This window comes from Platichthys flesus, chromosome 14 (genome assembly GCF_949316205.1).
Source record: "Platichthys flesus chromosome 14, fPlaFle2.1, whole genome shotgun sequence".
In the NCBI taxonomy this organism is placed as follows: domain Eukaryota; kingdom Metazoa; phylum Chordata; class Actinopteri; order Pleuronectiformes; family Pleuronectidae; genus Platichthys; species Platichthys flesus.
The window spans coordinates 9,698,677-9,725,211 of NC_084958.1; the positions used below are offsets into that span (position 1 = coordinate 9,698,677).

At 41.5% G+C, this 26,535-nt stretch overlaps 3 protein-coding genes across 3 annotated transcripts; 2 read left to right on the plus strand and 1 right to left on the minus strand.

Annotated features, from left to right (window-relative positions):
* The first annotated feature begins 666 nt into the window (after positions 1–666).
* Positions 667–8,213, plus strand: asip2b (agouti signaling protein, nonagouti homolog (mouse) 2b). Its single transcript, XM_062404951.1, has 4 exons — positions 667–756; positions 853–981; positions 6,424–6,488; positions 7,339–8,213. The coding sequence occupies exons 2-4, from the start codon at positions 873–875 to the stop codon at positions 7,492–7,494; spliced, it is 330 nt and encodes a 109-aa protein (XP_062260935.1). The 5' UTR covers positions 667–756; positions 853–872; the 3' UTR covers positions 7,495–8,213.
* Positions 8,214–10,032: 1,819 nt separating this feature from the next.
* On the plus strand, positions 10,033–15,211 carry LOC133967910 (V-type proton ATPase subunit d 1-like). The gene is made up of 8 exons (XM_062403611.1): positions 10,033–10,181; positions 11,333–11,504; positions 11,682–11,860; positions 13,838–13,917; positions 14,104–14,181; positions 14,287–14,463; positions 14,553–14,630; positions 14,879–15,211. Exons 1-8 carry the CDS (start codon positions 10,061–10,063, stop codon positions 15,050–15,052), a joined length of 1,059 nt encoding a protein of 352 aa, XP_062259595.1. The 5' UTR covers positions 10,033–10,060; the 3' UTR covers positions 15,053–15,211.
* Positions 15,118–26,283, minus strand: LOC133967908 (uncharacterized). Its single transcript, XM_062403610.1, has 16 exons — positions 26,180–26,283; positions 25,916–26,074; positions 25,527–25,688; positions 24,664–24,826; positions 24,394–24,581; positions 24,214–24,306; positions 23,209–23,413; positions 22,609–22,796; positions 20,082–20,179; positions 19,159–19,343; positions 18,565–18,764; positions 17,865–18,033; positions 17,665–17,774; positions 17,441–17,548; positions 15,837–15,963; positions 15,118–15,705 (listed from the first exon to the last, which is right to left on the minus strand). Exons 1-16 carry the CDS (start codon positions 26,189–26,191, stop codon positions 15,695–15,697), a joined length of 2,178 nt encoding a protein of 725 aa, XP_062259594.1. The 5' UTR covers positions 26,192–26,283; the 3' UTR covers positions 15,118–15,694.
* Positions 26,284–26,535: the final 252 nt, after the last annotated feature.

The following is a 26,535-nucleotide window of genomic DNA, read 5'->3' on the forward strand; positions in this document are numbered from 1 at the left end:
CATACAAATAACATAAAAACACAATGATCAAAGAATAATTAAAACAATACAAACATAAATGTGTGACAGAAACTTAAGCAACTTATTGCAGTGAAATAAACTGGAATAAGGTAGATTCAGGTAATGCAGTATGATAAATATCAAAACATAAATAAATAAAAATATAACAATCCATGGGAGGATCCAGGGGAGGGGCCAGGAAGGGATTGGGACTTAAATCTGAAATCTGATTGGCCCTTGTCTTGTCTTGTCAGTAGTCGTTTCTTTTCAATTGTCAAACTTTTAAACTATAATCATTTAATAACAATGGAAACAACACTAACATTTCCACCTAACTAAATATGAAAAAAAGTTACAGAGCTTGTGACAGTTACCATGGATTGGCTTAAATGTGCATGTTACTGAATAAGGAGTTGTACATGTCATATAATTGTGTAAATGATGATCCCTGACTTAGACAAATCCACTGTATCAATATAATGCAGGTTGTATAATACCTCAAACTAAAACGATCGCTTGATAGATTTTTTCTTGATGTTTGATCTCAAAAATTTATTTCTTGCCTCATTTAGTCTGTTATTTGTTACCAGGGCAACCCCCGTCCATCAGTCCGCCGCTCCTGTCGTGTCTCGAGCTCGTCACGTGGGGGCGGTGCATCTCGCTCGGTGTCACCTCCCTGATGGAAACGGTGATTCCTCCACTTAGCCCGAAGGAGACACACAGACAAACACTCAGGATTTACTGGAGCGCAACTACGTGAGTCCTGGATGTGTGGCACCAGGTAGTCGGGGGGTTTACTCTGTGAATTTGAAATCATATTTTTCTTTCTTTCTCCTACCGTGTCCTCAACAGATCTCATCTTCATCATCATCATGAGGAAGATCGCCGGCAAACACTTGTTGTGCTTCCTGCTGCTCGTCCTCCCGCTGTCCTGGGCTGAGGACACGAAGGAGGATGCGAAGAAGACTGGGAATGATTCAGGTGAGGATGGTTGTTGTTCAATATTCTTTTATTACCTTTCTCTCTGTTTCTGTGAGCCAACGTGAAAACTACATCAACAGCTCAAATGCTGCAGTTCATGATATTAAGGAGCAGATTGACGAAATCATATGTTGCTATAAATGTCAGTGACAGGTGTGAGTTCTGCGCAATGGGTGCCATTTTTATCTCCAGGTCATTATTTGTATAAATATGCATGAAAATTAACTGTTAATTAAATGTATTCTCAAACATTATTATAAAATAACTATAAAACACCAACAATTTGTATTGATGTAATATTTGACTATACTGTCAACTATATATATTAGAATTAATTAAAATCCAACAGAAAGTGTTGTGGCACTTCATATCCCATCTAAACATCCCACGATTAGACACAAGTCACATTTTCAAAAAGCAATCTGCATCATCTGCAAGCCCAGAAGCAAATTGTCAAAAAAACAAATGAAAAAAAATGTGTTCATCTCAATTATATCTTAGACGTTATTTACTTATTTGACAATCTGTAATTTTTGGTAAAACATCAGAATTATCTCCTTGCCTTTAGTCGATTTGTCGATTTATTTGAGTGAATATGAGTCTCTATAATACTAGTTTTTAAGTTTTACAGTTAAAATTACTGAATTTTCAGAAATTTAAGATCAGTTTTAAAATGTGAATGCTAACCTCAGTTAGCCAATCCACCACTAAGTGGCATCATGCTCGATTCAACATTTCAGAGAGGTGAGGTGGAACGTAATAAAGATGGAGCTTAGGCGGGAGCCAGAAACACTTTCCCATGGCATGTTGCATGGGGTATGAGCGTATAACACACACCACCCTCAGCCACCATCTGTCTATCTGTCTCTTCCTCCCCCCTAAACATATTGCACAACCCTTCAAAACAGAGAGCTCACATGCATGCACGGCTATGCACTAAAAATGCAGCGCAATGAGCTTTCTCGACCACCGTAATGCACACTCGTACACACACAGAAAACACACAGAAACACATACTAGACCACCATTTTTATTTTATGTAATTTATCCAGTTGTTTTTTAATTTGAACTTGTTTTTTAATTTAAATAAGGACTTGGAAACAGAGAAACAAGTTGATATGCATTTAAACATTCAGTGGAAAAGCCCATAATTGATAGTGCTCTTTTTAAAATGTCTTTATGAAAAGAACTAGAATAGCATGAGAGCACTAAATGTACTTACACCAATACCCAACAGTCCCCTTAAATTAAATCAAGCTGAACCAGATCGTAGATATCAGTTCATCATATGTGCTTGATTTTCTATATGCATGATTTATACTCTGGGAAATTGGTGGAAAATGTCAAAGGAAATGTAACTTTAAAGGAAACGATCAAAACATTTTGGATCCAGCCCTCTGTCCAGATCTGTCCCAAATGTCCTCTTACTGGGGCCCCCTTGTCCCACCCTCCCACCAAGTTTTGTGGAAATAGGTTCAGTAGTTATTGTGTTATCCTGCAGACAAACACACAAACCAAGGGACAGAGGTAAAACATAACCTGTTCAGCTGAGGTAGTTATCAAGCTGTCCCAAAGCAGATTCTTCAGTGTGGCTTGTCAAAATTCCCTGATAATGCAAACAGGTATGAACGTTTCTGTCGTGGTTTGATAACAGCAGGAACTTAAAGAACCTTTGTTTGACCGTTCAACTTTTGGACTCTTTGTTTGAACTTGGTCTGTTATTATTTCCTGTTTTACTTTGTACTTACTCACTAAATGTCTCTCTTTTTTTATTCCTGCTGTTGGTTCATCTTCCCACTCTTGTAATTGTCTGTCCAGCCCAAGATAAAAGAGTGGGTTCACTTGTTTCTAATGGTCACTGCCTTCCTTTTGTATGTAGTTTCTGATTCTCCATGCACGCTGTCCTATTCATCACTTCATTTGTTTGTCTCTGCACTTTGACCTTGTGCTTCTGCTCAGCCGCCCTGCTCTTTCCTCAAGTGTCAGCTTCGATCGTTAGTCTTTTGAGGTTCGGGATTTTATTTTTCCTGCCTCCCCGTCTGTAAACCTTGTTATTCATTGCCTTGGTCATTGGTCTGAATTTAGGTCCTGCGATCCTATTATTACCAATTTTGCATATCATTGTATCAAACCAGTGGTAAATATATCTCGGACATGAATCCATGATCTTTTAAAAACACTTTCAGTTGGGACAAACAGTTTCATTCAATTTCACGAGTTTGGCTGAGGAGTTCAAGCACAGTAGGAGCAGGAAACTTCTATTTTCATTCCAATAAAGTCAACTGAAACCATGCACAACTCTGCAGTAGCGAGGGACAGGGGGTTCAGTCATCTACTGAGGCTTTCATTACCAGGAAGAGGGTGGGCTTTCATCTAAACTGGGATGGATTAACGATAGATGCAAACAGGGCAAGCAGGCCTACAGTCAGTCACACTTACAGGCAAAATCCATCATTTTTAAGCCTAGAAAGTTTACAAACAAGAATTTGACACGATAATGAAATGTATTTAAAAGAATATGAATGTTTAAATGCTGATAATATAAACAATCCTTAAGAGGTGTCAGATTTTATCAATAAAGAGAATCTTCTGTCCTGCCAGTCAAATCGTTTAAGATCTTACGGCATGTTTTAATCCCGAGTTGGAAAGATGCTGTGCTGAGCAGCTCTTATTTCACATTAGCAGCACTGACACAGGAACAGTGCTGTGTGACCTTGTGAAAAGTTAACAAATAACCACTATAGGGGTTTGAATATCTTCCAAATTGCTGGAATAATTGCATTTCAAAGTACAGAAGGAAAGAAAACACAACTAAGGAAATAAATCTGTGTTGCTACAGAAGATGCAGTACGGGAATCTGCTCAGATATAAATAAAGGAAAAGAGAATAGTTTCATTATAATTTGTTGAAAAAACAGATGGTGGCTTCACAAAAAAATACAATATTTCAAAGAGTGGATGAACAAAACGTGGACGGGTGAGCATCACAGGCAGATGATGTAGCAGATCAAGGGTTCACATCTGGGCAAAGATTAGCCCCAAGGTGTTGTGCTGGAGTGGAAGAGAAGGTGCAGCGCCCATCCATCATGACGCAGAAAGGAAAAGAGTTTAGAGGCGAGGAGGAGGGTTTTTGATTTGTTGCCTTTTGCGAACCTGCGCAGGATTTAGGTTGTAAAAGACACATTATGGTACAAGGCTCAGGATTTTAAGGATTTCCGAGGAGAAAAGTTCAACTTTGATGCAAGATGTTTTGGTAAGGATCCAGAGATCATCCAGGCCCAATGCGGGAGGTTAGAGCCAAATCATTTTGGTTTTGAATTGGATCATTGCTGCTTGGATGTCAATCAAGCTTCATTGTTTCAGGGAACCTGTTTCAAAGCAAGCATCATGGTAAATGATATCCGTCTGTACAGATTTGCCACAGTGAGTCAATTTAGTGGAGAAATAAATAAAGACACCCTATGTACTCCACTGTTCTCTGTGCTGTTTGGCATTGTGAGATAGACAAAAGGTCTATTTTCCGGTTTTCATTTCAATCAGTTATGGAAATGCTTCTAACCCCTAACCCTTGTACTGGAATTGTAGTATTTTCCTCAGCTAAGCCATGCTATGTGAAATTCCCTAACAATCTTTTCGCTACTTGTTGAGATGTTTCACTCCAAACTACCTCATGATGGCACCATAGTTCAAGTCAGATAATCACAGAGGCCCATGAATGTGCGTGGAAACCCTAATGGCAGCCATTCCAATAGCTGTGGATATTTAAACTGACAGACTGATATTGAATATGCAGTGTGACTAAATCAGTAGAAAGTTGTGTTGACAGAATTACACTGTACCATACAAAACCACTTTGTAAACTGATTTTTCACAATTTAACAAGACAAAGACAATCTGTGTTTTACTCCCTGACTCTTGATCTTATCCAGCAACGACGAGAGGAAGAAGATGTAGACTTCCATATTTCCACTCATAAATCGTCCGACCAGAACTGTGACAAATGATCCATATATGGAGGAAGACAGGAAACAAAACAGGAAACACACTGTGTACAAAGGTCTCTCTAATATTTCATAAAGTGGTAGTTTCACGAGGACGTACGTAAACAAAGCCTTTGCAAACTTGTTTTTTCTGTAAACCATGAAAGCACAGACTCTCCAATTGTTCTGACACCGAGGCCTCTCAGAGGTCAGTCCACCTGATGACAGACGGTTTGTTCTCTGTGAATAGACCCAGTGTCTGGTCATGGCTGTCGGCTTTCAAAGTTCTTCTCCGTCACCGACCAATTAATGAACCAATGTTTTACCTCCTCTTTGTGGCTGGTGGGCCCATATGGTGGCAAACTCAATATTATTGTTTAGTCTAATCCCAGCGTGGCCCCAAGCCATCGGCTCCCAGCGCAGACCCAGCCAGGCCCCCCCCCTTGCTTTGTGTACGATCCATCTATTTGTGGTTGATTAGCAGGGGTCACAGCATCCACAGGGCAACTTTTAGTTCCATTTTTAATTATTTCTTCCACTGATTACTGCCTTACTATTAAAAATGCTATTTCAGGATGTCTATATCTAAAATATAATTCAACACTATAACATGTGAAAGCTATACACTGGATGCACAGTAGGACTATATTGCAGATATAATAGATGTCTTGATAAAGATCATTTTAAATATTCATGTCATCCTTTCCAGGGCAATTTATGTCACTTCTGCCATTCATGCCTATACAATGTCTTGTATCCACAATTATATTTTGGATATCCAGAATGACCATTCTTGATATGTGCATCATAGTACTTAATGAAATGATTCCCTCTTCAGACACAATCCAGTTGATACTTGTCAGAATTTTAAAATCATATATTTAAAGATAACCCAAATGAAAAACCAGCCCAGATATCCATAATGTGATTTCAATATCCCAAAATACATTTTGACTCATACAAATGTCATTAGGGACATCCTCAATGATCAATATAAACAATAAACATGGGGTCTGGCCTCTCTCCAGGCTGCAGATGGTGGGTGTTGACAGTGACCAATCAAAGCTGCAGAGACGTCAGCCACTGTCTCTACATAGTCAACGTGAAAGGCTAGTGGGGGCTGAGAAGCTCGGACATCCAAAGTACAATAGCTTTGAATTGAAATATGGTTACTTCACATTGTTAAAAATAGCTGGTAGAATTTGTATGAACGTCCATATACACACAGCATCCATCTAAAATAAAGTCTTGTAGTAATTAAGACATGTTTACTTCTATTCCGAAGCAAATCCTGAAGAGTTCGGGTCTCAAGATAGGGTGGCTGTGAGGGTGGTTTTGATCTTTGCCCCAGCAACGAAACTGGCCTCCACTCAAACAGAACCACAGATATCATTTTTCAAACACATGTCATTGAATATGTTTATTAAAAGTGACAATGATTCTCCTTTTCTTTCCAACGGTAGTTTGGAGCCAAGCGAAGAGCCGACTGTTTGCAAGAAAAAGGATTCCACAGAAAAATACCAAACCTGTGAGTTTTCTTCTTAAACTGTCTTTGTATTCCACAGGCAACCACTGCATGTTCAGTAATGATTCAGTCAGGTATAACTATGATTGCTTGTAAATAAGACGGGTGAAAATAATGCTAGTTTGATTATAAAGTGTGGACAATGGATTTTATACTTGTTGCACTTTGTATGGAGGACAAAAACTGGACAAAATTAAAAATAAAGAAATACAAGAGTCACTCAATAATTTGATTAATATGGCATGAACAAATTATATAGATGTAGTAATTAATGAGTCTATAAAAAAACATTTTTTGATTATTCATCCCGTTGTATTTAATTAAGTGTTTAAAATCACTATGTGTAGAATTAATTCCCAAACTCTAGAACCCCTTGGGGGCAGTACAATTACATTTTATCAATACGTTGTTCTTGTTTTTTGTCCTCTTGTCTCCCATATAATAGATTATAGATTTGAGGGGCAGTGCAACAGATTGAATAAACACAAATGACATTGTTGCCTTGTGAGGTTTATTTGGTAAAGCTGTTAGTGAAGATGTTGCTGCTTATTAACACATTCAGCGGATAGGGACAATATGTGTAAGTCTAATACTCCCCCTCTTACAGCTCTGTTTTGGTCCCTTCCAACTTTTAAGCTGCTAAATGCTTCCAAATGCTGCTCAGCTTTCTGTCTGATGTGAGCCGGCTTCACTGAACACGTTGTAGAAATGCGGGGAAGATTTAGCTGAATTGTTTATTTCATTATGAACCACCTGATTCCAGATTCAAGATTCAAGATTCTGTTTAACATTAGAACGTAGAAACGTAGAAATGTGCTGAAATCATTGTTTTGAGAGGTTGATGTTGTTTCAGAGATTCAACTCCAGCAGACCGATGCCTGCACGTCGCTGCGGACGCATAATGGAGAGCTGCTCCTCTCGCGTGCCGTGCTGCGACCCCTGTGCCTCTTGCCGGTGTCGACTCTTCAATACCATTTGCAACTGCTGGAGGATGAACCACATGTGCTAAAAGAGGACATAGATGGATACCTCACATACATACACGTATTCATGTGCAAACACACACCAGCACCAGAACGTGCTAAGTGATGAGCATATGTCAGCCATGATGTTAAAACCAACCTTTTGAGACTTATTGGTGTACACAGGGGAATTCTCACTCCGGCCACTGGCCTGTGGGGTTTTTCTCTTTTTACAGCACAGGTGCAGTTTAGAGAACTTTATCACAGCTCAGTGTAAACCATAGGTACATTGAGAAAACAGTCTGAGATTAGAAGTGAACGTTCTTTCCATTCCGGTTGGCGTCCACACTTGAAAGGGAAGAGAGAAGCAACTGAAGCATAGAACACCCACAGAAATGTTTACAGAATATACAATTTTGCAACATAGTGTTTTTAGGTGTAAAGAAAGGACAAGTGTCATATGCTTTTTAGTGTACACTTACAATAACATGTTAACTGTGTGTTATGTCTCTGAAATGTCCCGCACTATTGCTACTTTTAAATGTATTTACTCTATCTATCTCCTGCCATATAGAGCTTGTATGAAAGCTAATGAATAGATATATATTGGAACACACATTTCTTGTTTACTCCTTAAAAAGTCATGACCCCACAGACTAAATGTTGAAAAGCTGTTAAACCCCAGATGTTTCTGTTCCTATGTAACCCATGCCTTGGAGACGAGACGATCTGGTTTCCCCGATGAAGAATTATTCATATGTGGATTTGTGATTGAAGTAAGTTTATATATTTTTTTGTTATTGAATAAAAACATTATAATCCTATATCATCCTTGTGTGTTGATCTGTTCTATATCATCTTTTTCTTGCTGGAAGTGTTTTTAATCCTTTTGTATTCTTAACATTCATCCGTTGCCTCAATAAATTACCTGCACTCACTTAACCCCTAAATTAATGCAGCTTAACTGAATTTGAAAATATCCGTGTTTTTTTCCATGAGAGCCAAGATGGATTTTTGACAAAGTTTGATTTATTTTTTTCATCATTATTTTTAATATTATTAGATTTAGTAATAGTTTTAGTATTTGTATATTCATTGTATAGGTGTTGTTACATTATTTTGTAAGGAGACAGAGACTTGGAAGGAAGTAGCAGAAACCAACAGAAGTTGTGTTTTTTGTGCATTTTATCAAAAATATCAAGAACAGACTTTTTTGAAACACTTGATTATTTCACACACTGCACATTAAAAAAAAAAGATCAAAATTACAAGCCCCTGAACAGCAAGTACTGCAGACGTTACTGAGTAAGAGCATTTACCTACTAAAACCTTCCTGTTGTTCTGCTTCTAGCAAACCAGGTATTGTTGATTTACTTCCATATCATGAAGGCGTCATATGAGGACACATTCTGGAAGAGTAGGCCAGCAGCTGGAATCTTGAAGGTTGTCCATTGTTGTGGTTGTAGTCCCGGATGACGACGGGCTCACAATCACACCATTTTATGCAGCATGTTGAGGAGGACCACATTCATGTTCCTCTTTGGGCATTGGAAGACTTTGAAGGTCTTTCTCTTTGATGTAAGGAGGGAACAGGGGAGCGGCAGGCTTGTTCTTTCTTATGTCCTCAACTCTAATGAACCAGCAGCTCCTTTTTCCACACCCAGCCTCCACTGGTCGTCTCCCCAGACCACCCATATCCTAATGCCATACCGCGCTGGCTCACTGAGCATATGCTGCTGAAACGACCGCCACATTGAAAATTTTTGCTGCAATACTTTTCTTGTGTGGGCTCAGAGACCGAAGGGGAATGTGTGCGTCTGATCTACTGCCACAAACGGCTGCTACTGCTCTTATGTCACAAAGTGGTACACCGCCCCGGACTACAAAGCTGGGTTCTGGGAACTAAATCTGCTCTCAGTAAAGGACGTACCTCCGCCAAGTTCCATCGGCCCCCATAAATTCAATCAAGCTGTACCAAATGATACACCCTCAAAGATGTCAGTCCATTAAGTGGGCCTGCATTAGTTCTTGAGAAATTCGCAAAATTGCTGAAAATCACAGCATCCTGTGATGTTACAGAGGGTGAAAAATGTAAATACACCCTAAGAGTCACTGGCTTTCTATCATGGCGTATACCCCAGTTCAGAGTTCAGAGGGAGCTAGAATGGCACTCAGTAGACCAGTTCTTTTTTCACAAGGTTGTAGAAGTATTCATAACGCCCAGTTCCCCCCACACCTCTTTCATGGCCACTTGCACATGTCTTGCATGTTTTGACTCACAATTATCAAATTGTATAATTTTTGAGTAAGTGTGACCGACCTTTAAGTGCGTAACACCTGCTGTGAAAATTAGCAGGCTGCATGCAGTCAATTCCATGCATGTCTCCTAAGAACATGTATATGCTGGTGTTGAAGACAGTGAGGTGATACTGAACAGAGCTGGACTTACAAGGTGCCAAAGAGGAAGGAAAAATAACAGCATGAATGTGAGTCAGAGGGAGAAATAATGCAGAAGTTGTTTCTATTGTTGTATATATAAGAGAAAAACAAAGAGAAACACAGTCAAATGTCGCTCAACCTGCAGCCTGACTTGTTGACAACTCATTTGGAATCATGGCAGAATTCAGCTTCAACGTGGACCATGGATATCTGGAGGGTCTGGTTCGAGGGATGAAGGCTGGGATCCTGACTCAGACTGATTATAACAACCTGGCCCAGTGTGATACGCTCGACGGTAAGAATTTTTACCACAGTCTAATTTTTAGGCACATATATATATATATATAGAGAGAGAGAGAGAGAGAGAGAGAGAGAGAGAGAGAGAGAGAGAGAGAGAGAGAGAGAGAGTGAGAGAGGTACAGGGATCTCTTAATTTTCAATTATAGTTTGATAAATACTTGTTTTTACGAATTCTGGCTTAATATTCGCTTAGTTCCTCGGCTCCTTTCCAACACAACCTACAGCCTGACTGTCTGAGGCTACTTCCACATCTGGACCAACTATTGCACACACACATACACACACACATAGACATAATCTTGTCAGATGACAGGATTACAGCCGCAATCAGCCCATACGTGGAAGTCCAGGGGCCAAATTAAGGCAGAGGACCCACATGTTGGGCCAGATGTTTCATCTTGCTGTACTGGTTTATTCAGGTGGCTCTCATTTGTCAAGGAGATCATCAGAATTTTCCTCTCAAGAAACGAGCATTCCTTTCTGAGAGAGACAGACAGAGCAAGTTCGTAAAGACTAAGACCATCAGGTGTTAGTTTGAGATGCAGTAAGTTCATGCTCCAACACAATTGACACTGAGGCTAATGGATCTTGAACTGAGACTGAAATTGACTGAAAACACACAGCTATACCATATGTTTGTCTATAAAAAGTGTATGATGTACGTGTCATGGTCATCATCAGCTTCAATGTGTTTGACAAGTTGATCTATCCATCCATTACAAATAGGCTAAAGCTTAAGGTCGTGGTTTGGGGTTGTAGTCAATCCCGGCTGACCTTGGGCAAGTAGCAGGGCACATCCTTGGACAGGTCACCAGTCTATCACAGGACCAGCATACAGTGACACCCATATTCACACCTACAGTCAATTTAGAGTTTCCAATTAACCAAACCCCTATCTGCATGTCTTTTGAGGGGGTAAGCCGAGCAGAGTCAGAAAGAACCTGTAAACTCCACACAGAGAGACCCCAGCTGAGCCAGGATTCAAATGGAGAACTCACTACTGATTCACCGTCAGAAGATAGCGATGTGTGCATTGGTGTGAATTACCGTATGATTCACCTCTTCCTGGTTTGTGACTTGAACCCGATCTGAAGTGAGTGTGGAAAAAAAGGCCTGATTTGAATTCCTCTCCTCTCCTCCTCCCAGACATGAAGCTACACCTGCAGAGTACAGACTACGGGAAGTTGTTGTCCTCGTCTGATGAAAATCTGACAGTGTCTCTGGTGGACCACAAGCTGAGGGAGAACCTGGTGACTGAGTTCAGCTGCCTGCGCTCCAACGCCCTGCCGTTTCTCTCCACCTTCCTCGACTATATAACGTAATGCCCCCACACTGAATGTAGACCTGCAATAAGTCATGACAAAGGGATAACTGACCACATTTATTTATTTCAACATATGTGCCAGAAAGCCTCAGTTTTAAACAGACACAAAGCACTTCCGAAAATTCAAAGAAAGCTTATTTCACTTAACCTGTGTTCTCTGTGTTGACGTAGTTACAGCTACATGATCGACAACGTGGTGATGCTGATCACCGGGGCCCTGAAACAGAGAGAAGTGTCCGAGCTCCTCCCGCGCTGTCACCCCCTGGGGGCCTTCGAACAAATGGCAGCAGTGGGCATCGCCCGAACCCCGACTGAGCTCTACACCGCCATTCTGGTGGACACACCACTAGGTACGGACTCATCTAATCTTCACCTTTCTAGTCCCAATGATGCCAATCTGAATTATGTACAGTATTCATCAGTAAATAGAGATTACCCTCACCAATTTGTGAGTGGTTTATTTGTGAAGAAAAAAAGATATAGTTAGAATGAAAAAATGTATTGTTTAAGGAAATTAATAAAACCCATTTGATCTTACAGTTATATATTCTCTTTGGGTCTGCACCCATCTCTTTGAACTGGGCTTTTGCTCTGTCTTGGGTCAATGCCATTCCTGCACATGAGGTGACCACAGACCAGACCGATTCCTTGATGGTGGAATGAGTCACCGAATGCTATCAGAGCAGGGCCGTCCTTCATCTTTAACAACCTCCTGAACACTCATCTTTCCCCCTCCTATCTATGACCCTAAAAGGCTTATCTGATATTAACGGTTGTAGCTCACATGCACACTGCCATATGCTCAAACTCTCTTTCTCTTGCACCCTCACTAGGACCTTTCCCAGTACAAACACTGACCTTGTCTGGACCGGCAGACCTCATGGGGACCAAAGCCTGGTCCTAATGAGGCTCAAACCCCCAGGGTATGGGGATTTGCTTTCTAGGCTGTCCACAATGGACAGAAGTCTGTATTGGAAAAAAACTAAGAGTGGTTGAAACTTTTTGCAGACGTGTCTAAGACTCCATGACCTTAATGGTTTATGACCTGAAACCTTCATGACCTTTCTATAGACCTGTTTGACCTTTCCATTACTTATTGGCTGTCCAAAGAACCCAATGGAAATGAATTTAAATCATTTGTTACTGTGCTTTAGTTCCTGTCTTAAACTACCCTAGAGAACCAGTCTGAACTGGCTCAGGCAAACTTCCTTGACCTCCTATATAAGACCCTTGTATTTCACTGTTCTCCATCTTCACTCTGAGATCCTTAGGGACTCTCGGTGTGTTGATCCTTTCTGCAGAAAGCCCTTTATTCAATACACATAGATAACTTTGTTGTTTCCAGCCTCTTGTATCTCCAGATTTCCGTCACAAGTCCTAATAAGGGTAGCTGCACAAACCTGTGTGTTCCTCTATTCACATTTTCCCAGCTCAGTGACCTTTGTTTCCCTCTCTGTCCTGCTGAGCTCAGGTTTGGGGACTTTTACAGAGGGACGCTTTCTTTCCGTCTCCCACAGCAGTTTGTCACCTGGGGGATTGTAAAGCATTCACCATTACTATTCAGACTTGAACCGCAGAGGGGGTCAAGGCACATATAATTATATTTGATTGGAGCCACCTGTTCATCTTTAAATTCATGAAATAAATATACAAAGATTTATCCAGATTCTCTTCAATATGTGAATGTATCCTCACACTGTTTGCCCTATTTATGCGGTCTTGTCTTGCTCATCTATCTATCGTGATTGAAGCACTCAACTTTATTAAAGCCATAAATGGTAACATTGCTTGGGTTTGGGTCAGTGAGCTTCAAGCTGTCCATTTTCAGTGTTGTCAGGCCTGAGTTTCTGTCAGTGAAGAGAAAAGAAATGCTCTCAAGGAAAGCAAATTTTCCATTAGTCTGTTTGAAACACAGGTAATTCACTGTGATAGCATATTGGTCTCTCAATTGGTTCCCTCAGTGGTCAGCATTGTAAAGTCAACTCTGAATAAGCAATAACGGGAATTTGCAGGTCAGGGTTTATAAAAAATATGTTGCAAAGATTTGCTCAGATTTTGTTTCCCTCCATATTGAATTTGAATTAAGTGAAATTAATTGATTTTGCATCAAAAAACTTTGCAAAATCACTCTATGTCAAAGTTGTTTGGGGGGGCATTATGCTGTTACTGATTGGAAAGTGCGTGAACGCAATGTGTTATGAGAGAATAACAGGGGCGGGAGCCTGCTGGGTGACCTGGTAACACAGTAAAGTTCCTATAACATGGCGATCAAGCAGTGATTTTGATCTGATCTGATCAAACTGTTGATCCTTGTGTTGTTTGAGCAGCTCAGTTTTTCCAGGATGCTGTTTCTGAGTCCAACCTGGATGAAATGGAGGCTGAGATCCTGAGAAACAAACTGTACAAGGTGACTACAACTTACCATGATGCCTAGTGTGTGTGATGACATGATATGTGGAGTATGTGTTTTACTATTGTCTGGTAAAAACTTGAGTTATGGTCTTTTATTGAGGTCAAAGTTTTAACACATGTACCATAAACATAAATCCATAGTTTTTCCTAGTATGAGGTCTGACCCTTCTTTCTTTTGAAGGCGTATTTAGAGTCTTTCCACTCACTCTGCAAAACAATAGGCGGAGCCACGAAGGAAACAATGTGTCCTGTCCTGGAGGTACTGTGATATTTTCCACCACATGGCCTGATGATGAAGTTTTACCTATATTTAAGATTTGTTTGGCTGAAATTGTGTGTGTGCATGTGTCTGTGTGCGCTGCAGTTTGAGGCGGACAGGCGGGCCTTCATCATCACAGTGAACTCTTTCGGGACAGATCTGAGTGGCGCTGACAGGAGCGCTCTGTATCCGTCTTGTGGCAAACTTCACCCTGAGGGGCTGCAGCTGCTGGCCAAGGCGGAACACCACGAGCAGGTCAAAGCTGTGGCCGACTGTTACCCTGTGAGTCTGAGCACATCTTAACGAGGGCTCCTGTGTTGTTGCTGCACTTAATGGGCATGTGGTTAACTTTAACCTCAACCTCTCTGTAGGACTACAAAACCATTTTTGATGACCCTGTGCCAGGATCAGATTTTAAGACTCTGGAGGACAGATTCTTTGAACGAGAGGTAATATCACTTTAATAACTTTCGAGAAAGTGGTTTTCCATTAGCCTGGAGTCACCGCTACATAATTTGAAATTTTACTTTTCATATCGCAAGACAAATTATTTCCATACTCTAGTATTGGGCCTCTGAATTCATTTTAAAAGTAAGCTCAGTCTGATTCCGCTATTTTTACTGACGATATGAAGGATTTGAGAGATACAGTGCAAGTTCATTCAATTTCAGTGACCGCAACTGTCCTCTCTCCTCAGGTTAAACTGAACACACTTGCGTTCCTGCAGCAGTTCCACTTTGGAGTGTTTTACGCCTACATCAGACTGAAGGAGCAGGAGAGTCGCAACATCGTCTGGATCGCCGAGTGTGTCACCCAGAGACAGAAGTCCAAGATACACAACTACATACCCATCTTCCAGGGCACAAATTAAATTGAGCGACAGAAACAAATAAGAACATGTATTCAACATACAGGGCATAATATAATGAAGTAATAAATGCACATCATCATACTGAAAATAATATTTGTCAATGTCTTTGTGATCAAAGTTCGGCTGTTAGGATTAGTTACTGAGTTTAACTATTGGAAATATCTTCAGGGTTTGTTTGTTTGCATCAGTGATTATAAAAAATCTACTTGTTATAGTTAGATTGTTCAACATTACATAATTTAGACAGGACAAAAGTGTACATTACAGGATTTAAAATATTGTGAAACTAAACGATAGGGTACGACATTGCATGATAAAAAAATATATACTTAAAAGTAACATAACCATTGGTCAGTGTTGCTTAATCAAATCAATTAATCAAATTTTATTTGTATAGCCCATATTCACAAATAACAATTCATCTCATAGGGCTTTAACAGGGTGTGACATCCTCTGTCCTTAACCATCAGCAAGAGTAAGGAAAAACTACTAAAGACCCTTTTAACAGGGTAAAAATACGTAGAAACCTCAGAGAGAGCCACATGTGAGGGATCCCTCTCCCAGGACGGACAGAAGTGCAATTGATGCAGCTAACTGTGTGGTAAATCACTCATCCTTGCTTCTCAAAGGCCTCGCCTTCCTTCATACTTTCACTGAAACAGAAGAAATACAAGAAATTAGAAAATTTTTAATTTTTGTTGAGAAATATAAACATGAGAGCACAGCTTCACTCTGCCTCATTCTCTAATCATGAACATCTTGGCTGCATAAAGGTTGAACTTACAGCACTGGACAGGGACCTCCAGCGGGATGTAGTTCTGCTGGCAGAGATGAACAAACGCCGATGCTAATCTGCAGGGGGCCCCCGAGGAGCTGGACTCGCACACTGACAAGAACTGAGCAGGGTCCACCTGACGACACAGAAAACATGGTTGTAAACATGAAGTTCCACCATCATTTACGGACAATGTATGGGAATGGTAAATGAGACACAGTTTCTCATTTAGAGAACAAATTAGATTGACAGCCAGATACTATATCTAGTCTTTAACTCCTCAAGTTCATGGTCAGGTCAGGCAGCAGAGACACTCGAATATTTAGCTTCCTATCAAATGCATGCAAGATTTTAGATGATCTAATTTTACCTGAAATGTATTTACAGTGTCACCCTCTCTCCAAATAACCACTCAAAGGTGAACAGGTGCTCATATTAACTATCCTATGTGACCTACTTTCTCCCAGATCTTTAGGATTAGAAATAGAAAACCTATTACCAATAAAACCTCAAAATATGAACCATTACCAATGATATCATTATGTTTACAGGACTGATATTAATGAGTGTATGACATTTTGGTGTAGATCCAAACAAAAATCCAGCTCTAGTTCATTTAAATGTGGATTTGTAAAGGAGCTGTCGGGCCTTGGCAGCGTTTATGTGCTCTCTGAGAGCCATTCTAGATAAGACTGATTTTGTTGCATCCAACCAAAGCAAAGTTCATGACACATACTGTGTAATCTTAATTTACCATATCAATTTGTCCAATAATCTCCATCTGAAGAATGTCTTATCTTGGCTGTGACATCCATTAAAAGCTGAGAAAGGTCTGAGACATATGGTGGACACGGTGCCACACACGTGTTTTCCACATCTCATGTCCATACAAGGTAAACTCACCGGTGACGAGAGCTAGGAATGACACATGACCAGAGGTGTCAAGTAACAAAGTACAAATACTTTGTTACCTTACTTAAGTAGAAAATTTTGGGTATCTCTACTTTACTGGAGTATTTATTTTTCAGACGACTTTTTACATCTACGCCTTTCTCACAAAAATCTGTACTTTATACTCCTTACATTTTTAAAACAGCCTCATTATTTTTTAATTTTGACTTGTTTTCATTCCGGTTTGTCATCGGTCAAAAACACACACATAAAAAAACATTAAATCCCCCTCCTCCCTCCGGACGCGCGGGATGACGGCCAGGCCGAGGCAGCCACACAACCGCACCGAAGGGGTTCCGAAAAGGAGGAGAGCAAAGCCAGAGCTGCGTGCGCCTCCGTCCTCTCAGCATCCACGACTGAGGCGCCGCACGGTCGTGGACAGGGCTCAGACGAAGTGGAGGAGACAGGAAAATAGGTGGGAGAGCACTCGCATGACACACCAACACAACTCCGGCCTCGGGAGACACGCTGGCCCTGGGGGCAGCGTGAGACCCTAAGCACCTGTGTGTGTGTGTTGGGGGGGGGGTTTAAACCCTAGTATCTATACTTCTACTTGAGTAATGAATGGGAATACTTTAGACACCTCTGCACATCATCCCTTAATCACATTCCTGGAAAGACACTGCTCATACATGTCAGCAGTGTGTAATTTATCTCCTCACCACTCTGAAACAGGAACTCAGTGGAGAGTCGGGAGAGGAGAACAGAGAGTCACAGCTCACAGGGCTCGTGGCTGCTGGAGCTGGAGGCCTGATACGCTCTGGTTTCATCTAAAGAGAGAAAACACATGATCAAACTGCAAATACTCATGTCAACAGAGCTCCTACACGTGTGAATGTAGACGGACATGTTATACACATGTGAAGACAGACCGACGGACACCCACCTGCCAACTATAGAGGAAGCTGTCCAGGTTTTCAGCTTGAGATCCATCAGGTACAGGGAAATCGTTGCCTGCTTCATTGTCATTGATTCCTAACAGACCAGTGGACGTGCCTGTGTGGAAAATAAACCCACATGACCCAGAGCTTTATGTGTTTTTTAAAATTAGGAAATGAGTCTGTGGTATGTCCATAGCTTCCCTACCGTGTAACCATCCATCTAGAGTGAAGCTGCACAACTCAAGCGACGGGTCACAAGATACTGACACTCCGTTCCGATTGGCCACCTGCACGATGCTTGAGCCTCTTCTGACCGACACTCCACTATCACTGTGGAACGTGTGTGTTATAGCGTGGATGCAGTCGGCCCTCACCTGTGAAACGAAAAGGTAGTGGCATCTTCAATTAATCAATTAGTCAAACCTTTATTTAGTTTTATATTTAAGGACCTTCAAAACAAGTCAAATGCAATTCAAAACATATTGCTTTACACGTGGATGATAAAACAAAGGATGTTAATATGAATAAAAATGTATTAAATATTTAGTTTTAGTTTAGATTTAGAGAAATAAAAGGGTCAGGGTTAGTGTTAGTTATGATGATAGGGCAGTCAAAGGTAAAAAGTTAATCTAAAAAAAGATAAACATAAACAAGCAAATAACACAAATTAAGGAAAATTAGAAAGTACTACATTAAAACCAATTTAAGAAATTGTAATAATAAAAAGTAAAAAGAGTAAAACTAAAAATAATGAGAAACACTAAAATTGTACTTTTACAAAACTGATTAGAATAAATGTTGATTATAAGAAATCAAACAGTTTTTTCTCCCCATGCAGGAAATCAGACTATAGATGATACAAAACACTAAACCCTAAAAGTGTTGGCCGCGGCATTAAGACATACTTGTCCATTGTGCTGCACGTTGATGCTGCTGTTATTCATCTCTATCAGGAGGAAGCTCTGTGAGTCTGAGCCAAGCAGCAGTGTGAACGAAGGGTCAGCGCTAACGTCTTGGGCGAGGAGCAGTGGACGCGAACGTGGCAGCTCATACAGATGGCCATCAAACGTCATCACAAACTGATCCGCAACCAGCAAAGCTTGGTCTATTCACATGGAGACAAAGATAAAAGACAGCAAAACATAGATTTAGGTCCTTGATAATCATCATAGTCCCTTTCGGCCGTCATTAAGACTGATTAAACAAACCCGCCTGGCAACAGTCACGCCTTCTTACAGTTAGTTAACGAACGCTTATAAACAACATGTTCACCTTGTGATCCAGCTCTAACTAAAATAATCAAATGTTTCAAATTGACTGAATCATTTATTCCTAGTAATTCAAATTATTTTTTCAGGAATCTTCGCAGAAAATGATCAGGAAGTAATGGATAATAAAAAATATGTATAACATAATATTCCAAAAAAAGGAACTAATCCCTTTATTAAAGCTGTGTCATGCATATTGTTATATATTTTTTAAAGGTGAGTATGTTTTACGTTTAAAGGGGCTGTCCATGATCTTCCTCTTGAGGTGGTAAAACTCGGCGGTGGGTCTGATGGCGGCGAGGGTCTGCAGCGGCCTCAGGAGCCACTCCTCTAGAAGAACCTCCACCAGTCCGGCCAGCGGTAACTTCGACTGGGGGAGAGGAGGCAGCGCCACGGACAGAGTCACCGAACACTCACTGACGAAAAACAAAAGCAAGACCGCTTTGTTCATAAACATCTCACGTCGAATCAGTTTCTGACATCTGTGTAGCTCATGCCTAACATGTGGTCATTTAACAACAAATGCAGAGCTTTGAGGCTTGTGGTCAAATCAGTTCAAACCATCACATTGATATATCTACATATCATGTGTTGACTATGTCTGTGAAGATTTCCATCCGGTCATGTGATTTACTGGACTTGCTTGAGTTTCAGGACGTTTCACCTTTCAAACAAAAGCCTTCTTCATTTCTAGCTGACTAATTGGGGAGTCCTAGACACGCAACCTTGAAATTATAGATGTCAGTCTCAGTCATTAACTTGGGGCACCGGGGAAACAACTCCCAAATGTTATCCTTGCTCCTGGCTTTGATTAAACCCAGAAAACTCACCTCTCTCTAGTTTTAACTGTGAAGAGAAATCACATCATGGCTTTAAAAAAGTTATAACTCTACATATTGGCCTCAATTAGTTTCTTAATATATAAATATGCACATTAACCCTGTTTCTTTTTATTTCCCACTCCTCAGCTGCTCATGTGCTGCTCGGACCCTTTTCATCAAACACACAAACCTCTAGTTCATCTCTGCTTTGTACGCTACACAGTGGCAGATGGGATCGCTATACTTCCACAGAAGGAATTTATCTCCTCTCTGACCTGTTAAAGTGATTTCATGAAAGGAACAAGAATTCCTTCTAGAGGTGTCAGATAGTACCTGGGGGAGAGTTTGTAGACAGAGGCCAGACGTTTCCTGACTCCAGACAGAGCCGTGGCCATCCTGGTCTCCATCCAGTGATAGGTGTGCTGTCCTGCCTGATTCACACAAAACATCATTTAATACAGATTCATGACAGCGTTTACATTCATATTAATCTTTTAAGTTTAATCTCATGCTGGATCGGATCGTATTTGGAATATGATTAGAAACCTGGATAGTTACATCCATAGGGGTTGTTTACTCTGGCGGCATGGGGTCCTCACCACGTGTTTGAAGTTGACGATTATGTAACCGAAGAGTGAAGCCAGGTCTTCAAGTGTTTAAATGCACTGAAGCTTCTCTCCATCTCAGAAGACAGGTCATGAATGATGGGCAGCTAATGCTTGACTAAAGAGCTCTAGTGCATCTGTTGGGATAAAGATGGAAGACGTGACAGCTTCCCAAAAGTGAAGCCAAGGCGTCTTGATTGCCCACTGGTGACTGGTTGCAGTATAGGTCATAACCCAGCTCTATCGATGTTAATGGATGGAAATGAACCAAACAATTTTTGCTAAATACATTTCAAATAAAACATTTCGCAGAGGATTTCGGTCATTTTAGGAAGTCCTTATTAAACTGTATATTCAAAGTGCACTTACCATGCCCCCACTGCTTTCCCTCTACCCTGTAAGGAAGCAATCTTTCTCTCTAACCCCATTATCACCTAATCTGCGTGAGGCAGGTGAAGGAACATGTACGTTACCCTTCTGGAGGCATACACTCAAGGCCAGTAGCTCAAAAAGCTGTGTTGGAAATATCTCTGCTAATACCTCTGAGGACAGACTGCAAAACAACCAAAGTAATTGTGTGGTTTGGTTGTGGCAGTGGCAGTCTTTTTCTGATTTAAAGATCCAGTGTGAAAGATTTAGGTGAAAGGGATCTGTTGACAGAAATTTAATATAAAATAATCCTTGTGATATTTTCATGAGTGTGTTTCATCTAAATTATACAAATTGTTGTTGTATTTACCCTAGAATAGGCCCTTTATATTGAATTACTTCATATTTACATCAGGGGGCTCCTCTCCGTGAGGGTGCCATGTTTGTTGTAGTAGCCCAGACTGGACAAAGTAAACACCCTTTGAGTTTTTTAGAAAACAGAAGGTCAGAACAGGTTCTCTTTCATGTTTGGAAGGGGAGGATGAGGTGAGGGGTATTCAACTGCAACATGCAACTTCACCATTTTATGTCACTAAATTCTACACAATGCAACTTTAACCCTTACCCTGACATATAGGCTGCTCGATCACAAGTCTCACCATACAAACCTAATCACTGGCATCTAAATAAGATAAAACAGGGGTTGTAGATCTGCATGAACTTGAAGATTTAGTGGCGCACTCCTGCTGGTGAAACACTAGCAACGTCTGATTGAATTGTTAAGGCCATTATTTTCTGTCTACTGGTTTTGACTACTGCCGATGCTGAACATGCTCAAGCAATAATCTGTATCACAGACAATCATTCCCTTGCTGATGCACTTAAATCCACAGAGGCAGCCTCTGAGAAAAGATTCTGCCTGGAGATAAGCTGCATCGAAGATCTGAACCATGGACAGGCAGCAGCAGCACACACACACACACACACACACACACACACACACAAATACAAACTTCAGAGATCATTGCATTCAACCACAGTTACTTGCCTAACCCTTACCCTAAACTACTCTTAACCTAACCATAAAACATGTCTTCACCTTAAAAGTTTTAAAAGTTCAATGAATCAAGTTTTTAGGAATTAGCTTTTTGTCTCCATAAGGAAGACAAGTTCCTATAATATGATTTTGTAAATAGTTTTAGGTCCCACCAACATGAGTAAAACCTGAACCACACGCGCACAGACACACGCGCGCACAGACACACACACACACACACACACTCACACGCACACACACACACACACACACACATACACACACACACACACACACACACACACACACACACACACACACACACACACACACTTTAAGTTATAGATGTTCTCTTATGTTGATCTACCTCCCCTCTCAGCTCAATATTGGCAGTGCAGTTTATTAGCATATGTACGACTATAACAAATATCACTGTCCCTCTCTTCTGTCTCCAGCTAAACTAATCCCAGTCCAGTGTGTCATGACTGTTGGAGGTGTTGTCAGGCCGGAATGAGACTGCGGGCTGTGGAGGAAAGGCGTCTTTCCTCGGCAAGTGGGGGTGGTATATACTTCCTCACGCTCAGGTTCTCTACTAGAGGTCGGTGAGTTTGAGGCATCCGTGCAGATTCTCTTCTGGACAGCGACTTCAAATTTCATGAGCTCATCCAGGTTCTTCGAAAGGAGGGGTTCAGCATGAACAACACATCCCCAGAATATTCCAGAGACCCAGTCATTAGTGATACATGTGTGCAAGTTAACAGAGAATTAGACATGCCCACACGAAATGACCCAAAGTTCCGATAAAACTGTGGTTGAACTGAAAAAAGGCACTGATGTACAAGTTCCTCACCACATCCAGGGCAACGCTGAACATGGCGGCACCCGCATGAGCCAGAGGCCTCAGCTGAGGGTTCCCCAGCAGAGCCTCCACGACCTCCGCCAGCCTCTCGTTACACAACGAAACAGTCTCCCTCCACAGGGTCTCCAGCTGATGGCCGTTCACGTCCTGGTACACACCTGCCAGAGTAGCCAGGGGCCCTGAGGCCGTACCACAAAACAAACACAGGGTTTTAATTAACGCTTTCTCACACTTCAGGCATCCAGAGGGACCGAACATAAGAGCTGACAGCAAAACACTACATTTTTCATTTCCCTAATGTAACAGGACACGAATCAATGAGGAGCACAGGGGTCAAAGTATCCTGGCTCCCCAATCAAGAAAATTATTGAAATGAGTAACAGAAGAGATATTTCTCAAGCTTTGGATAATGAAGAACAGGACGAGAGGATTAGTTTATGATTCAGAGTTTCTTGAAAAAATTAGATTTCTGCCGATGAGGAAATGCAGAGTCTGGTTGTGCTGCCGTGACTCAAAAACCAGAGCATCTCTATATATACTGCAGCTAAATTTACTGTGCATACACACCCACAGTGCGTCACAGGAACTCACTTCTCAGTTCCTGTTGTCCCATTTGCGAGGCGTGCTGCAGGAGAATCAGGAGGCGAGGAACGCTGTTGGTGGCGGCGTGACGAAGGCGGCTCTTCTGCCACAGAGCCACCAAACCTTTGTCTCTCTGACCCAGCAGCCCCTCGGCTCGCTGGGAAACATCAAGGAGCATGGCGCTCAACTCGTGGAGCAACTTGCTGTCTCTGGACTGCGGAGAATGATGGGAAGAGAAGCAGACGTCACATTAATACCCAAGCTCGAGCCGTATACAACTTTAATGGCTGACCTCAACCTCAACCTCAACCTCAACCTCAACCTCAACCTCAACCTCAACCTCAACCTCAACCTCAACCTCAACCTCAACCACAACCACACCTCTAATCATCTGTCAACCCATCACAATCTGAATGTCTCCGATTCTTCAACACACCCTTTCCTTAAAGTAAAAGTATAGAAGAAAAGAAAAAGAAGAGAGAAAAGAACCAAACAAACAAGGGAAACAACCCTTATCCCCTTCCTCCTCTCTCCCCGCACCCCTTCATCCCTACCCTCATCCCTTTATTCTGTCTTGCCACATCCCACCATCCTCCTTCCCTCATCCCTTCATTCTCTCCACCCACATCCCTTCATCCTCAATCCATCATCCCTTCATCTTACCTCCCTCATCCCTTTATGCTGTCTTCCCTTATCACTCCATCCCTCTTTCCTCATCCCTTAATCCTCTCTCCCAATATCCGTTCTTCCTCTCTTCTCTTATCCCTTCATCATTTTTACCCACACTCCTTCATCTTCTTTCCCACATCCCACCCCCACTCCGGGCCTCCCTCCACCCGGTCACCAGTGCATTCTCCCAGACCAGCCTATGAGACGCATCTTCACCTCGACCCTTTCACTCAACATTCATTAATTTCTCCCCAACATCCATTATCAACTTTTAATTCAACATAACTCGCACAAAGTTGGGGTGTGGTCCTTGCTAGTGAACTAGTTTTGTTGTGTAATGTTTACCTGTCGTCTGAATTCAGTGAGAAGATGCTGCAACGTCCTGATTCTCTCTGACAGTTTTTTCCACATCTGAGAGCTCAAATAGTCAATCCGTGCCTGTTGTGAAAAAAGAAGCATACATAATTTAATAATTTGATGTTGTATCGATACAGAAAGGATGACACTTTTTTTATCATGTGATACCTCCACTGCAGTGAGACTCTCCAAACAGCCACTAGCTCTCAGAATCAGCTTCTGATTGGCTGTTCCCACAGACACACGACCCAGAGTTTCAGATTTACTGCAACTGTCTCTATTCTGTACATCCACCATCAAACTGTGATTGGTTCCCACACACGCCATCACAGTGACGTCTTCACAGAGGCCTGGACCTGGACATGAAGCAAGTGGATTTAATCATAATCTCAGTTGAAATATTTTTGCCAAAATTTACAGAGATTATTCAGAATTTACCGTTGGTGTGTCCAGCTGTGGTCTGAAGACATCGTCCCTCTGCCGTCCCGTTCAGCCAGATCCTCTCAGCGCCGTCCAGACTGGCCTGCACCTGGAGACTGGACCCCTGGGGCCACGAAAGGGCGCTTCCTCCCACTTCCACACTCCAGTTACCTATTTTAGACTGTGAAGTACATGCACCCATTGGTTGTTGTACACTTATGAGGACCCTCACTGATAAAACATCCCAACAAGAAAGCAAAGAAATGCCATTATGTTGCTTTAAACTACCAAAACATGCATTACTCAAATTCGAATTATATCTATCTAAACCTTGAAGTGAGAATCAACTGAAATGTATTAAAGGTTTAAAACTTTAACTGGTTCTCCAACAGACGGATGGGTAAACCGCCACTGTGTTCAGTGTGCTATGTATACATGGACATGTAACTTCGACCACTAGGGGTCTCTCAATAAAAAAAAAAACTAGTTTGAAGATGATGATCTAGTGAAGAATCACGGGAGTTGTTGTCTTCACCACTATTGTTGATGAAGATCTACCCAATGGTAGTCTGGTTGGTTGTATTGGTTGTATGGTTGTATTATGAATCACCAATAAAAAAAAAGGCATATTGCTAACTGTTTAGCAGTGTGTTGGGAAGATTTTAGATTTTGTAACTCCAAAAGTCAACAAAATATATAACATAGGTATTGAGGTTCTCATTTTATAGATTTAAACCCAAATCACTTTAAAACCATTATCACAATGTAATGAATGGATTATACCCAATAAAAGAAGTGAAACATAACATGCCCTGTTTTACTAAGTTTACAGAGACACGTCATTGTTGATTATTCACCGGCAGGGGGTTCTAGCTGTTTACCTCAGAGTAAAGAGACATGTTGGTGCCCTGAGTGGTGGAGGAGTTGATGAGGGAGAGGGTGAGGCTGCACTGGTGGGGACGCCCCGTCACAGAGAGGCGAGACTGTGTGTAAAACAGCTCCTCTCCTGAGTTCACTCTGTGGGATCCTGACCACGAAAGAGTCTGACACACATACACACACACACACAAACACACACACACACATACACACACATTGTTATGTTTATTGAATGCTTCATCAAATCATTCATCCAGCCTGGAGATTCTCCCTGCATGCCTTGATTGTGTTACAGGTCCGTGACAAGACAAACAGACGGAAAGACCATGAATCATATTTTAAGTACAAACTATTTATCGTCCGTCAGCATCATCGATGTGTGTGGACTCACAGGTTGGGAGGGGCAGAGGCCCAGCAGCACTGTGTGCTCCAGCCGATCCCTGAGGTTGGTTTGGACTTTGGCCAGCAGTGTGTGTGAGGGACAGGGTCCAGGAGAAACTTTCTCCAACCCCACATTGACCTGAAGGCTGTGCACTCCCCGTGAACCCTTCTACAAACATCAAAAACAGACTTTTATATACCAAACACCAGACATGCACTGACAGGCAGCATACCTACATTCCATGTTGGACTGAAGTATGATTGAGAGGAATACCTGGTACTTCATGCCTTGTCTAATGCTCCTGTTGTCCCATCGCAGCTCTGCATTCTGTGAGTATGTGTTTCCCTCCTGCCCCACTGACACACAACCTTTAACAGAAGACATCGTCATCTGCACACACACACACACACACACGCACACACACACACAAACTCAGAGTCATGACTCCATTCGAAGGACATTGCATTGACTTAAATTGATTTCCTGCAGACTTATTACTTAATCATACTTACACCTTGCCTAAATCGAAACCTAACCCATACCATAATGTTAAAACATGTCTTCTACCTTATAATGTAATGATTAACATAGTAGGGGCTTGATATTTGTCCTCATAAGGAAGACAAGTC